General features: G+C 31.2%; 1 protein-coding gene across 3 annotated transcripts in view; it reads right to left on the bottom strand.

Annotated features, from left to right (window-relative positions):
- The window catches only part of LOC100875766 (netrin-1), a 185,507-nt gene that overhangs the window by 10,579 nt on the left and 158,436 nt on the right, over positions 1–16,492 (bottom strand). For 2 of the 3 annotated variants that reach the window (XM_012294484.2, XM_012294485.2), the window contains 2 exons: positions 2,142–2,210; positions 1,064–1,274 (listed from right to left, as the gene is read on the bottom strand). In XM_012294484.2, the coding sequence (XP_012149874.1) occupies positions 1,064–1,274; positions 2,142–2,210 (280 nt within the window). Of the gene's footprint in view, positions 1–862; positions 1,013–1,063; positions 1,275–2,141; positions 2,211–16,492 lie in introns of those variants that run through there. The other variant, XM_076531187.1, reaches the window with a different exon arrangement.

The following is a 16,492-nucleotide window of genomic DNA, read 5'->3' as shown; positions in this document are numbered from 1 at the left end:
TTCACAATCCTAATACGTTGCTAACTTTTTTATTTTTTATCAAATTTTTATAAAACTTTCTCTATCATATTCGTGACATTTTCCTGATTAAAATGAGACCAAACACGACGTAATTCGAGTTATATTTACTTGCAATATCTTATTAGAGTAAAATCATCGATGTACGCGTAACACTTGAAATTACAAGTAAATATGTCTCGAAGTATGTCGTGTTTGGTCTCATTTTAACGACAAAAATGTTACAAATATGATGGAAAAAATTTCACAAAAAAAAAATAAAAAATAAAAAAGTTTTATTCTTGCATTAGGAGTGTCCTTCTGGTAGGTCACTGTTTGTTTACGTTCAGTCTCCTTCGCTCGAAATGTAGGAACTGTACGATATCTGCACCAGTTCGGTCTCGAGAATGGTGCACATATCGAATATGTACTATACATAGTCTAAATTATTTAGTGTTTAGTCTTATTTTAATCGGAAAAGTATGAAGAATACATTAGTAAAAGTTGGATAACGAAAAAATGGAAAATAAAGAAGTTTTACTCATTAGTATTATCCCTTAGTATGTTTCCGTTTGTTTACATTCGGTATCCTTCGCTCGCTGTCCTTTTCTACGTTCGGCAAAACATCAATCAACGTAGGAACTGTACGATATCTGCACCAGTTCAGACCCGAGAATGGTGCACATATCGAATATTTACTGTATATTAATGTTGTTAAAGTTCTTGGATTATCTAGTAATATTTAAAATTAGTATTTAGTATAATTTAATATTAAATATTTATTATTCATTAATATTCAATATTAGTTTGTTGACGATCAGTAGTTCAATTAATTTCTTTTGGTGCAAGATTAATTCTAATACTATTTAAAACATTTATTTTTATTGTCAGAATTTTCATTTTTTACATAATTAATTTTTAACTGATATATGATTACACAAAATGGTATAAAGCCTCCGTATCTGGCACACGTAATCTTCCATGGATTTTTATGATCGAATACTTTTTCTGCAAACTGTAAACATTTGTATAGAAATATTTAAATGAAATAAATAATGAAACTCACTTATTTGGCTTGATTTTGGGGCATCTGCAGGCTAAATCAGCCGAGTGTACGTAAAGAAATACGTCACCACGACGAATCCTCGAGTTCGAAGACTTCTTATAAATGAAGTTAACGTCTAAGGTGAAACGTATCCAAACTGAACCGGACACGCTTGTCCCAGCCGGAGAACCGTCGTTCTTTTTGTGCCTGTCTGTTATTCTACCCAGGATAGCTAAGAGAAACCAGAAAAAGAAAGAAAAATATCTTCAATTTCCTTTTCAGAAATGTGTTATTTTAAACGACACTATTCATAGCGGGTACAGAACGATGCAAAATTTCATTTCCGTACTGTTTTTCTTATAGTTCCATTATTACTGATCGAGCATGCGCTTAATTACTGCAAAAACTTATATTTATTCTTGAAGAATTCTTAGAATTACTTTTTCAAGGTGTCTTATTACTTTTTTAAAATACTTGGAGGTTAATTGTTTCTTATAATTAATTCTTATAATCTTGTTGCTTATAATTAATGGTATTATGAGAAATATAAATTTTGCAGCACTCTATATTTTATGAAACTTTGAAAATTTTTATATTTTATCAAAATTTTGAAGTTATTTTGATAGCAACTATTAAGTAATTGTAATTGAACAAGTTTTGTATTTATAGCAATTGAGTAATTGTTAAAATTTATTTTATATTGATAATAACTATCAAGTAATCAAAACAAATAATAATTTAATAACTCATTTAAATTATTTAATAAATAATTTAAAAACTACTTATTTTGTGTAAACAATAAATGAATGTACTTATAACATTAAATAAAATTATTTAAAATATTACAATTTCTTCATAATATATTGTATAAGCACATGTTTAAAATTTTTTAATTTCAAATTAATCTGAATGTTTAATTAAACAATTTGAAACAAAATTATGAATTAAATCGAATTACAAAAATTTCTAATAAAAATAAAATAAAAAAGCTATTAATAATTTAATAAAATGTAAAATAAAAATAAAAAAGGAGGTTTAGCGCAATTTATGTATTAAGTGAAAAGGACTTTTTATACAAAATTAATTAATATTAACTTACCATAGTCTCTTTTGCAGTATTTGTTTAAGTTTAATCTTTTAGTGCTGGCTCGACATTTTCCACACTGATCTGTAATAGACAAAACAAAAATGAAAATTAATTTACTATTCATGCAAACAATTAATAATATTTTATATTGCATGATCAAATTTGTAGTATATATACATCGTGTTTAAAACGTGTAAAGTGACGTTTTATCACGTTTAAAAAGTAATACAGTGACATCAATCAAACTTAGAAGTAATTTAGGCTCATTTTTAATAATTACTTCCTTACAGTCACCAAGAGTAACACAAATTCTTTTGACCCGGTTAGTGTTCTCATCTAATAAATTAAAACGCAGGGGAGCTTATGGTATCATTCTGATTTTCTACTTGACTACCATAGAGTGTGGGAAGTTTAAATGCCATGAGTTATTAGACACATTATTTGTTACGATGCTTGGATTTTATACCTGAAAATATGCTGGATTTTATTCTTGAAATTCCTTTCTTATGAATATTTTGTACAACGATATAAACTAAAAATTAAGTGAGCGATCATGTACAGTAGCAATTTTCAATTTTCAATTTGCAGTCTCTTAAATTTTTAAAAGTTTAACTTTATAAATTTGCAAATTGTCGAAGTTCTAAAAAATTACTAAATTCTTAAACTTTTGAATTCCTAAATCTATCAGGAAATGCAAATTTTCAAATTCTCAAATTTTTAAATACTCTAATTCCCTAATCTCCAAAATTCAAAAATTCGCCAGATACCCCCAATTCTAAAATTCCCCAAATTCCCCAAATTCTCAAAATTTCCTAAATTCACAAATTCCAAAACTCCTCAGATTCACCAGATCCCTTCAATTTCCCACATTCCCCAAATTAACAAATTTCCCAATTTCCAAATTCCCAAATTCTCAAATTCCAAGATTCCTCAAATTCCCGAAATTCCCAAATTTACAAATTCCAAAATTTCCCAAATTTACAAATTCCCCAATTTCCTAATTCCAAAATTCCTAAAATTCCCAAATTTACAAATTCCCCAAATTCCTAATTCCCAAATTCCCAAATTCCTCAATTCCAAAATTCCCCAAATTCTCCAAATTCCCAAATTTACAAATTCCAAAACTCCCCAGGTTCCCCAGATTCCCCAAATTTGTCAAATTCCCCAATTTACAAATTCCATAATTCCTAAATTCCCCAAATTTTCCAGATTCCCCAAATTCCCCAAATTTAAAAAATTCCCAATTTCCTAATTCCCAAATTCCTCAATTCCAAAATTCCCCAAATTCTCCAAATTTACAAATTCCAAAACTCCCCAGATTCCCCAGATTCCCCAAATTTGTCAAATTCCCCAATTTACAAATTCCATAATTCCTAAATTCCCCAAATTCCCCAAATTTACAAAATTCCCAATTTCCTAATTCCCAAATTCCTCAATTCCAAAATTCCCCAAATTCCCCAAATTCCCCAAATTTACAAATTTCAAAATTCCTAAATTCCCCAAATTTACAAATTCCCCAATTTCCTAATTCCCAAATTCCTAAATTTTTATATTCACAAAGTATTTAATACAAGGAAAAAATTCCTGAATCAAATTATACTTGTCCCAATAATATTTATTACTAAAAATATTATTATAAAATCAGATACCGAACAAAACTATAATAAATATCAAACAAGAACAGAGAACTGTAAGGACAACTATAAAGGAATTGAGATCGAAGCTTATCTTTTCGCATTTGAAGATTATGTTCGATGAATTGGCACGTTATCCTGTGAAATATATTACCGGTACCCTTCATGAAGATTATTAGTTACGCCTAGGTTAAGAACCACTGGACTGTAACGTATTCCAGAGAAAATTAATTGCACGACTTGGAGACGAGGACACGTTATACGCTGACCACGCTGTTTCAGATAATAGATGGACACCGTTGGGCTAGATAATAAATGGATAGATGCACCCACAGCTGTCACTGATAATGGACAGTATTAAGTGTTAGAAAAGAAAGGAGGCTAAAGGCCATTCTTCCACTTGGTCCAGTCAAATCCAACAAAGAATTGTTCTAATTGTATGGAATACGTTACTGGCTTCAGAGAACGACACAGTTTGTTCCTGGCTCTTTCGAAGCAACTTATAAATTGTATGCATTTTAGGTTATATCAACATGAATTTAATGTATTTTTTTTTGAACGGTGGGAGACTTATATTTGTTTGAGTCACATCTTCAAATCCGAGTGTGTAATTTTACATATGTGTTATAGGTGAGGAGCGCGGTAACCAGTACCCCGGGATCGAACGTGTAAAAAATGTAAAACTGTACAAATCAAACTAACTCAGAATTACACATAATATAGAACATATCTTTCAACTAACGAAGCGGTAAATTTTTTCGGTTAACACGTTCAAAACTAACTGTGTAATATTACACATTACATGCACGTAACGAGCGTGGTGTCCGGCCGGGATCGAACGTGTAAAAACGACAAACAGCAGGAATTACAGGTACAAAATCGCGGTGTTACGACATAAAAAAAGGATCGAACGTTTGCACGGAACGTTTCTAAATCAAATACCCGTTTTTTTTTCATCGGCATTTTTAGGATTTCGACAGACGTCTGGCGATAGACGAACGTGCGCCGTCTCGCACGAGCATGGAATTTTCATTATTTTTATTGGATAACGCAGCAGCTACAGGGAGAATCGATTGAATTTCAAACGAAATTCAAATTACGTACAATTTGGTTAGCCATCGGGACAGGCAGAAGCGAAGTAGAGCGAAACGTGTGTGCACCCGGTTGCGTGCAGTTTGGATTCGTAGTCCGGGGGATTCGGTGTGTTGTACGGATTCTATTATCGACTTGCAGCTACGGTTCATTAAAACGGCATAACATTTGCAAACAACGCTCTTTGCATTCCTGCCAATCCTTTCGACAAACATTCCAACCCCTGTTTTTTTATTCGTTAACCTTTTCTGTCGGGATTTTCTTTGGAAAATCGTTCGCGTTGTTTCGAAATTGTTCGAACGGGTGTTTCACTTCGTTACTTTACGCTGGTGTGCTCGATAATACTCGAAATAACTGCGTACTGTTACAGACTGCTTGTAAAACGATGTTCGTCGTAAAATGAATTTACCGATATTGGGTTGCGCCAGTTAAACAACGGCGTTGACTACAGAGGCTTTATTTCACGCTATACTTGTAGAAGGTGTAGATTGTTCAGATCGGATTGTAAGTGTTATATACGTATTTTATTGCGCGGGGAACAAAAAACTATATACTTCCCTTCTTATATTGCTAAAGTTTATATTGATGGAAATTATATAACGCTAACGTTTCTATTGAAATTTGTAATATTTGAGAAATTAGAAATTTGGTAATTTGAAATATTGATATTGTTTAACATCTTAATTTTTCAATTTCTACATTTCAAAATATGACATTATATGTATACATATAACTAACCTCTTGCTATATTGCAATTTGTGATATTGTTTCAGTATTATATATAATCTCGCGTTATATTGCAATTTCTGATATTATTTTAGTATTATAAAATATAATTTGGCATTATATTCTATTTTTTATATTGTTCCCGTATTAAATATAACCTCGCGATATATTGCAATTTCTGATATTATTCTAGTATTATACAATATAATCTCGCGTTATATTACATTCTTTATATTGTTCGAGTATTATACATAACCTCGTGTGATATTGCAGTGTTTGATATCCTTCCAATATTATACAATATAATCTCGCGTTATATTGCAATTTCTTATATTGCACCGGTATTATATATAACCTCGTGTTATATTGCGATTTTTGATATCGTTCCAGTATTATATGAATCTCGCATTATATTGCAATTTTTTATATTGCTCCAGTATTATATATAACCTCGAGTTATATTGCAATTTTTTATATTGCTCCAATATTATATATAACCTTGCGTTATATTGCAATATCTCACACATTTCAACATTGTACATAATTCCGTGTAATTTTACTAATCCTCATATTGTTCCAACGTAACCTCACGTTATATTGCAATTTTTTATATTGTTCATATATTATACAATTTCATGTTATATTGCATTGTCTAATATATTCCTACGTTGTATGTAACCTCGTGTTACACTTCATATTGTTCAAACATTATATGTAGCCTCGCGTTATATTGCAATATATTCTAATATTCTATATAACCTTGCGTTATATTATAACACCTTACGTATATTCCAACATCGTACAGAATCACGCTTTATATTACAACTTCCCATCTATTTCAGCGTTCCATACAACCCCATATTTTATGATCCAAACGCTATAGAGCCAACCGTATGAGGAACCGTTACGTCTGTGCGCGTTATATTAACATAAATACTATAACAAGTGGTATTATTACCACGTAGAATCGTAATATTAAAACTTGAATGGAGCATGAATATTGGCAAGAGTTCTTAGCAGGAAATGGCTATATAGCCGATGAACAGTTGCGGTAACAATTGACTTTTGACCCATAACATTGGATTTAGGTGGTTTGTCGGGTGATTGCGATACGTGGTTCAGTGGACTCGTTACGAAGAGTCGAACCAACGCCAGAAACCAGTTTCCGAGTCGAATCCATCGGATCGATTGGGATCACTCGATCGGAAAGCTAGCGAACCTTACGGTTTGGATACGTTCGATGGCAAAGCTATATGGCTGGTCGATTGATGCGGATTGGCACGGGTTAATCGACACAAAGGACGTCTCGTTAGTCGGGAATTAAACGGATTATGGTCTGAGGTCTCTGCCATCACGATCGATTCGTGGCAGCTAACCGGCATGTATCTGCTTCGCTTTCGACTCGTATTTCCCATTTGGTAATTCAATTAATTGCCTCGACTCCCATGCTTCCATCATTGCCTACCCAATTTTTCTAACGACTCACGATCATCTTCTTATGTTAACACACTCGATTCACAATTTTGTTACATATTCTCATTTTTAACAAATATTTTTTATTTCAATTGCAATGTTTTTACTTATTTTTATTATATTTATCATTGCTACGATATTTTCTCATATTTTTCCAATTTCCAAATGCATACGTTTAAAAGTTCAATTTATAAATTTCATAATTTTTCGATTTAAAAATTTCGAAGTTTACCTTCACATAAATATGAAACATCCCAAAAAAAATTCCGAATCTCCAAGCTTAAAAATTTATACACAAAGAAATTTCAAATTTACAAATCGGTACAGAACATCAAATGTTTAAATACACAAACTTATAAATTTACAAATTTAATTATTTCAAAGTTTACATAAAATATCAAGCAAAACAAGATTATAAAAATTCTACAAGTTTAGAATTGCGAAAATACCAATCAGTGTTCCCGAGTAGTGCAATGCAGTGCCCGGGCCCAGTTGTCCCTCACGTACGTGCCTGCTATTTATTTTCCCGGAAATTGAATCTCGCGCAATTTATCTTAATACTTTACGGAGGTACACGACGACAGGTATTAATATGTGCGTAAATTTCATTTAAACGGTAGACAGTATGATCGTAGTCATTTAATTTCTCGGCGAAAGTACCTCGCATTAAGAGCACCGTTTACCCTTGGTTAGGGTTGGGTCGTCTCAAAGGGCATTCGCACGAAAAACCGTAGATTCTGTACGTTGTCATGGCTGGCAAACACCCACGCGTCCATTAAAGTCCCACTCGGCCGCTGTAGGATACTTAGGGTGCCTCGTAAGACATGCACCGTTCCACCGAGACCCTTTTATAATTAAGACGTTACTTTACGACCGCTGGTATACCTTTGCTGTGCATCTCGTATGCTCCTGCTAAAACAGCCGGCAATATCTACGAATAACACGAACGATTCTACGATGAAACACCCCGTTTTCAAGGAGAACGATTCTCCTTAGGGTGTAGCATAGGGTGGCTCGACAAAAATTTTGCCTTTTCTCGCAGTCCAAAAATTTAGTATACAGGGTAAAAAAACCTTCTCAAAATTCGAGTTGAAAAATTCAAAAAGTGAATGTTCAGAGGTAATGAAAAGTTTACAAAATAGCTTAGGGTGGTTCGACAAAAATTTGTTCTTTTCTGTGGTTTGTTTTATTCAATGACGAATCTGTTTTAGATTAAACTGTATTTAAAATTATTTTAATAATTACTGGAGTTACAAAGTATCTTTGCAATCAACGAAAGTGGGCATTTTTATTTTTTCCAATGATTTTATACATATTCATATGTGGCGTCACACATAGTCGTCCCCTAAAAATTAATATTTATACATTAATTTAAAAAATATAGATATTAATGTAGGCATTAATATAGAAAAGCATGATGTCCCTAACATTTTCATTTTCACCCTCTAAACATTTAGTATGTGGCCCAAAAAAAATCCTCTTAAGATCTTAGTTGAAAAATTGAAATTTAAGAGAGTGCTTAGATCAAGTAGAGTTTACGAAATATATAGTCTAGGGTGGTTCAACAAAAATTTTTCCTTTGAACTTTTACCCTCTAAAAATTTAGTATACAGTATAAAAAAAAGTCTTCTCAAAGTTTGAACACAAAAATTTAAATGTAATTTTATATATTTTTTATATATGACTACCATAACATACCTTAACATATAATATGTTATATGACAAGGAATGCTATGGTATGTAACATATGTTATAACATATATGTTATATAACATGGTATGTTATGGTATGTAACATGCGTTATAACACATGTGTTTTCATAACATATGTATGTAACATATGTTATATGTTATATTATCATAACATATGATAATATATTTGTCGAAGTCCTGTAATATTCTATAAAAGATTTGTTTATTTAAATGTATGAATTTATTACACAACAATTCTATTTGTACATCTGCAAACGAGTACATTCTGTCAAAGAAAAAAATGAAAAAAGGAAAAACAAAACTATCAGATCAAATGGAAAAAGTTTTGGATATGTTCAGAGGTTGCGACTCGGTTTTATATATCTTGGCTCCTTTTTTATTGCCGAAATCTGTTTCAGCGAGGGTTCCTGTAGCCGGGAGACACTTTCGTACAGAGAGAAGAATGTTTCGAAGGAAATGACTTTTCGCTTCGTCGGTACAACGTATTTGCGATGAGCAATCGATCTGTTTTTCGTAGACGATTAAAGCTGAACGTACAGTGGCCGGCATGGTGAGCATCCCTGGGGAAAAACGGTGATGTAGGGGAAAGAGACCGTACCGTTCGTTGGTTTCCGGTTGACAAATTTTCAGATTTAGAGATTTCGGTAGGTATAAATTTAAAACTTTGGGAACTTGGGATTTAGGTGTAATGTATGTTTAGAACTTTTGAAATTTGGGAATTAAGATGTTTGAGGAATTGGGAATTTTGAGAATCTTGAGAATATTTGGAATTTAGGGACTTTGGTATAGATTTGGGGATATTTCAAGTTTAGAAATTTTGGTATTTGGGGATTTCGAGATTCGAAATTTAGGGAATTGGAAATTTGGAGAATTGGGAATTTAGGGAATTGGGAATTTGGAGAATTGGGAATTTGGAGAATTGGGAATTTGGAGAATTGGGAATATGGAGACTTGGGAATTTGGAGAATTGGGAATATGGAGACTTGGGAATTTAGAAATTTTGAAATCTGGGAATTTAAGATTTGGGAATCCAAAAATTCAAAAATTTGAGAACTTGCGACTTTCAAAATTAAAAAATTTTTTAATTTAGGGTTCTGGAAATTTTAAAACATTGAAAATTTAAGAATTCTCGAATTTAGAAAATTGAAAATGTCGAGTTCGAAAATTTAAGAATTCTCGAATTTAAAAAATTCAAAATGTCGGGTTCGAAAATTCTCGAATTTGTAAATCTGCAAATTTAAGATTTAAAAATTAGAATAGCTTAAAAAACTGAGAAATTTAAGATGTAAAAGTTTCGAATGTGTTTCCCAGTTTGAATTTGAAAATTTAACATCTATTTAGACTTTGATTAAAAGCGATATATTTTCATTAAAATCGAATTACAATAATAAAGTTACGGCCCCTAAAAGGCAAGCCATTAAAAGTTCAAATTTCATAAAGCGTTAAACCTCATAAAGTGTTAACACCTATTATTTAAATCGCGTTTAAAAGTTCCGAAGAAACCATAATTAATGTCTTAATAAGTGCGGAGTCTCCACAGTATAATTTAAATAAACTTTCGTGATTTACAGCGACACATTCGGAAGGCCTCTAAAATGATCCCGTCACCGTGTGTATGATGGTTTCTATAGTAATAATTATCTTCATTATTACAGCACAGGCTTACCGGTCGAGTCCTAAACCAAAGTTAATTACCAGCCGCCGTAGCTAATTTAAATCAAGACTAATTAACCCCTTCCCTTCTTACTTAAGATCCTACTCGCGTTACTTCGGCTCTCGCCTTAATATTATGCAACTTTCCCTAAACTTGTCCCGTTTCATTCACCTGTCGTCGAAAATCCACTCATGAATTATAGCACGAAATAGTTGCTATTAATGCTAATGATTAATGTAGAGATTCATGTAGAGAATGTAGAGATTCTCCTCTCTTTTTTACTAGAGGATTTAAACTTTATTTTTATTATTTTCGTATTCTTTGGGTTGCACATTTGAGAAGTATATTATTACTTATCAATTTTTTTTCACTTTAGAACATTTCAATTTTGAAATTTTGATATGCGCTATGTTTTACAATTTTCAGATTTAATATTTGGTAATGTAACTGTATATCGCATACGAATATATTATTATATTGGACATTATGATTACATACTTTATAGTATACTTTTACTATAAAGTACTTTTAGTATAAAGTAAAAGTAGCAGGGGTAGATTACATACTTTATATAAGACACATCTATATAATTAGATCTATATAATTAGATGTGTCGTATAATTACAAGTTAGATAATTACAAATATATATAAATATGTTATCATTATAAATGCATATATAATTATAATGATATGTACAAAGATACTACACTTATGAATATAATTATATGTATATGTATTTTTATATGTAATTATAAGACTTCCAAAATTACGAATTTCAAAAATCCCCAGTGCCAACATTCGCAGTTCCAAAATTGCCAATTCCATAAATTGTAAGATTCAAAATTTTCAATTCCAAAAATTCCCAGTTCCAAAATTTCTAATTTCAAAACTCCCAATTCTAAAATTCCCAATTCCAAAAATTTGCAATTCCAAAAATCCACAGTTCCACAATTGCCAATCACAAAATTTGCAATTCCAAAAATTTCCACTATCAAAAAGTCGCAGTTCCAAAATTGCCAATTCCAAAAATTTCTAATTCCAAACATTTGCAATTTCAAAATTCGCAATTCCAAAAATCCCCAGTTCCAAAATTGCGAATCCTAGAATTTGCAATTCCAAAAATCCGCAGTTCGAAAATTTCTAATTCCAAAATTCCCAATTCCAAAAATCCCCAGTTCCAAAATTGCCAATTCCAAAAATTCCCAGTTCCAAAATTTCTAATTCCAAAACTCCCAATTCCAAAAATCCCTAATTCCAAAATTACGAATTCTAGAATTTGCAATTCCAAAAATTCCCAATTCCAAAAATGTGCAATTCCAAGATTCACAATTCCAAAAATCCTCAGTTTCAAAATTGCCAATTCCAAAATTTGCAACTCCAAAAATTCCGCATTACAAAATTACAACATTCAATTATAAATATAAGACTATAAGATATAGCGTTGTAATACCGATAAGATATTATAATTTTCAGTATAATCACTTATTTTTAAAAAACAATTGCATATAAGTATTTAATATTCTTGTTACGCCTTATAATTACACATAACCATCCAACATTATAAACATATATGTAATTATAAGCATCTCATATACACTACCGTTCAAAAGTCTCTGGACACTTGCTTTTGTTACATAAAACGTAGTTGAATTTTGTATGAATGGTATTTAGGGCTATTATATCATTTGTAATAATTACTATTATCTTTTTTGAGGTGTCATAACGTAATAGAATTAATTTTTAAGTACAAATTATACAATGAGAGTGCAGAAGTAAAATTCCTGTCCAGAAGTACGATATCTAATGGAACGCTTTAGATGCTAAAAAGAGTCTCAATTTCCACTTTGTTTCATTTCTATGGTGCAGAACGAATTCAGAGAGTTCTTCGATAAGTTTCAAGTGTTTGTAAACTGTTGATGAGATGTTTAGGTTCCCTCAATGGAGATAAGAATGGAGGTAACGCTATGCACTCAACAGCTTCGGTTTAGTTCGTCTGTAGCTTCTTTTCCGTCGAGACACGAGTTCCAAACGAGAATTATCAATCGAAAAATGTTCCAGTATTCTGACTCTTGCAGAATAAAAATCGATTTTAGTTACTGTTGCAGATACTTAAATAACTTTTATGCAACGCGAATACATATTTCGCAAGTGTCCGGATACTTTTGAGCGGTAGTGTAAGTATCATACATTATAATTACATACATATATGCTACATAAGAATACATAATTATATTGCAAAATATCTGAAATAAGCGGAATATAATTATAATCTACTACAAGTATTCAACATTTAGCGCACTTAAGGGTAGTTTTAGCCCCAAGGTATACGTATATCACATATCGATTGAACTTGGGTGAATTTTCGTTTTGTCAACGAAAGGAAGCCGCTTGAACATGCATCCGTGATTGCGGAAAAGGAAGAAAACGGGAAAGAGAACGAATCGATGTGGTGTGCAAACAGTAGCAGGGGTATGTTTCCTGAAATGGAAGGACCCTTAGTGGGCGTTTATTCGAGCGCATACGCACAAGCAATAAGTTCACGCGTCGGTACAGTAAGCGAACTGCAGATTAACTCGCCTTGTAAACCAGACAACACGTTTATTTCTGCTGCTTTCCTACTAATCATCCTTCAATCCGTTTACGTCTCTCGTTTCCGTTATTTAAATTTGACACTTTCGATTACGCTCTCTCGAAACAAAACTACTAACACTAGAATATTTTTCTAGTTACAGGAATTCGAAAGGTAAGAATGCTTCGAGTTTCCTGGAGTCGAAGCTATGAATATTTTGAGTTTCGAGGATTCGAAATGTAAGAACGTTTTGAATTTCAAGAATTTGACATATATTTATAAGTTATTAGCTTAAAAAACTTAGCTTTGTTGATGTATTCAAAGTTTTAAACTCCAAAGTTGCAATATAATATCAGTTTCGTATTTGTAAATTGAAAATTTTTCATTTTTTTAATTTCCAGTATTCCAGATTCCAAAACTACGAATCTCAAAACTTCGAATTCTAAAATTCTGAATTCTACAATTGCGAATTTTAAAGTTCCAAACTCTAAAATTTCCAAATTCCAAAATTTTCAAATACCAAAATTTCTAAATTCCAAAATTTCCAAATTCCAATATTTCCCAATTCCAAAATTTCCAAACTCCAAAATTTCCAAATTCTAAAATTACTAAATTCCAAAATTTCCAAATTCCAATATTTCCCAATTCCAGAATTTTCAAATTCCAATATTTCCCAATTCCAAAATTACCAAATTTCAAAATTTCCAAATTCCTAAAGTGTCACATTCGAACATTTCCAAATGCTCCTTAAATTTCATTTATCTTCAGTATTTTTGTTTAATCTCAATTAAAAAATATATTCGTTTCAATCGAAAAACATGTAACTAGAGAGACCACTTATATGTATGCATAAAGAAACTTCATTTCTAGACAATACATTTACATCAATTAAAATTATATCAATTACAGCATCAATTCAGTACATCATTAAGTACGTTAGTATTCCCTTTTCTTAAATACTAGTACAATTTATTTTACTGTATATTCATTCTCTCTAATATTATCGTTAACGAATGTACTGGTTCAAAGCTACAACCCTTTTAGCGTATTTCCAGAATTTAAGATGTAGTCTATTGTGAGACTCTGACATCCTATACTAACGTGCTGTTAACTTACGCACAAGAGCCAAGTGCTATATGTGCTCGTGTTCATTTCTCCTTTACCAGTGTAATTACAAGCTACAAGAAGCTTATGAGTGATGACGTCGACCAACATAAAATTATATACATTCGTAAGATGAAACCTGAGAGAGGAAAATACTTTAAGCTAACGATATAAGTACATACATACATGCATACATACGATGTATACTTCAAAATATCATTCTTATTCTCCTTGTGAGAGAGTACAGATAATTTCGTATTTCCTTTTATGATGTAAGTATAAATCCTTTGCTTGAGTCACAAATGGTATTATAATAGATAATATTTCCAGGACGATTACCAGTTTTTGCTTATGATGTTCTTTATCTGTTATTTATCTTGCTGGAAATATTAACGTAGGTGGGTATTTGTTAGATTAAATTATTATTGCATTGACTGTTTCTTAACTGGTACTGATACTTTTGGATTCTTATATTTTGTGAGTTTAGAACAACGCAATTTTGAAATTGTAGAATTCAGAATTTTGGAATTTTGTGATTTGGAAATTTTGGAATTTGGAAATTTTGGAATTTGGAAATTTTGAAATTTTGAAATTTTGAAATTTTAGAATTTGAAAGTTCTGGAATTTGGAAATTTTGAAACTTGGAAATTTTGGAAATTGGATATTTGGAAATTTTGGAATTTGAATATTTTAAAATTTGGAAATTGAGGAATTCAGAAATTTAAAAATGTATTTAAATTTTGGAATTTTGAATTTCGAAAATTTTGGTATTTGCAGATGCTGGAATTTGCAACTTGTCGAATTTGAAACTTACCAAATTTTAAAATATAAATCAAAAACATAGCAATGTATGAACACAATACTTTCATAATTTCCAAATCTAAATTAACGAATCCCACTTCACTCAAACTACAAAATTCTCAAATTCCCACATTCTCCTCCACTAAATTACAAATTGCAAAATTAATAAATTTCAAGATCAGAAAATTGATACCTTCACTAAACATTTTGTCCTACATACATCTGAAAGAGCAACCCGTATGTCGATGCCGTGACCAATGTATCCCAGATCTTAGGCTAGATCCTTACATTCTACAAACTTCACCTCTTATCAGACAGTTCACAAATTCCATGTCTTTAACTGGTTTCGTCAGAGATTTCGCTAGCGCGTGTTCCTTTTTTCAAAATTCGCAAGTAGTTATCATAACTCACCGACAAGCAGCCTCGATACGGTGTACCAACGTGTTATTACATTTAGTTATACGAGAGAGCCAGATAGCTATGGGCATCTCCTTTTTAGCATCGCGCAGACATTGTTCATAAGCGTCGCAAACTAGTAGCTGGAGGATACTCTCGTCCCACCAGATGTTATTCTCGCGAGGAATAAGACGTTTGTTACTACATTCACTTATAAGTGAACGTAAGAGTTTAGAAATTTTGATATTTAGGAAGTGGGGACTTTAGGAAATTAAGAATTTGGAAATTTGTTAATATGATAAGTTTAGAATTGGGCAATTTGGGAAATTGGAGGTTGGAAATCTTTGAGTTTTGCAATTTAGACATTTGGGAAGTTGGGAACTCAAAAATTTAGGAATTTGGAAATTTTTGATTTTGAGAATTTGGGAATTTGAAAATTAGGACAGAGAAAATTGGACATTAATAATTTTGCAATTTGGAAATTTGAAAATTGTGAATTCCTGAATTTGATAATTTCAAAATTTGTGAATTTTGGAGTTTGGTCATTTTTGGATTTGTATTTTCGAAATTTTTGAATTTTTGAATTTAGCAATATTTGAATATGGTAATTTGGGAATTAGGCAATTGGAAATTTTTGAGTTTGGCAATTTGGGAATTTAGGAATTTGGGAATTCAGAACTCTTGAATTTAGTACTTTAAGAATTCATGAATTTTCGAAATTATCAATTTTAAAATTTGATAATTTTCGAATTTATTGTTCCGAAATTTCGAAATTTTAAATTTTTGAATATGGTACTTTTGTAATTTGGTTATTTGGCAGATTAGAAATTCAGCAATTCAAAAATTTAGAAATTTGGAAATTGACAATTTTGAATTTAACTATTTTGGAAATTGGCAACGTAGGAATTTGTGGTTTTCTGAATTAAAGAATTTAACAATTTTAAAATTTGATTATGCTTGAATTTGTGATTTGGGAGTTCGTAATTTTGAAATTTTGAAATGTTTTAATTTTGCAGTTTTTGAAGTTGGTAATTTGGAAATTTTGAAAATTGGCAATCTGGCAACTTGGCAAACTGGGAATTTGGAAATTTAGGATGTTATAAATTTGAAAGTTTTGGAATTTAGTTATTTTGGAATTTGATAATTTGGAATTTGTCTATTTTGGAAATTAGCAATTTTGAATTGAACAGTTTTGGTTCTA

This window comes from Megachile rotundata, chromosome 4, assembly GCF_050947335.1.
Source record: "Megachile rotundata isolate GNS110a chromosome 4, iyMegRotu1, whole genome shotgun sequence".
In the NCBI taxonomy this organism is placed as follows: Eukaryota; Metazoa; Arthropoda; class Insecta; order Hymenoptera; family Megachilidae; genus Megachile; species Megachile rotundata.
The sequence above is the reverse complement of the archived record's forward strand: the minus strand, read 5'-3'. Positions and strand labels throughout refer to the sequence as shown.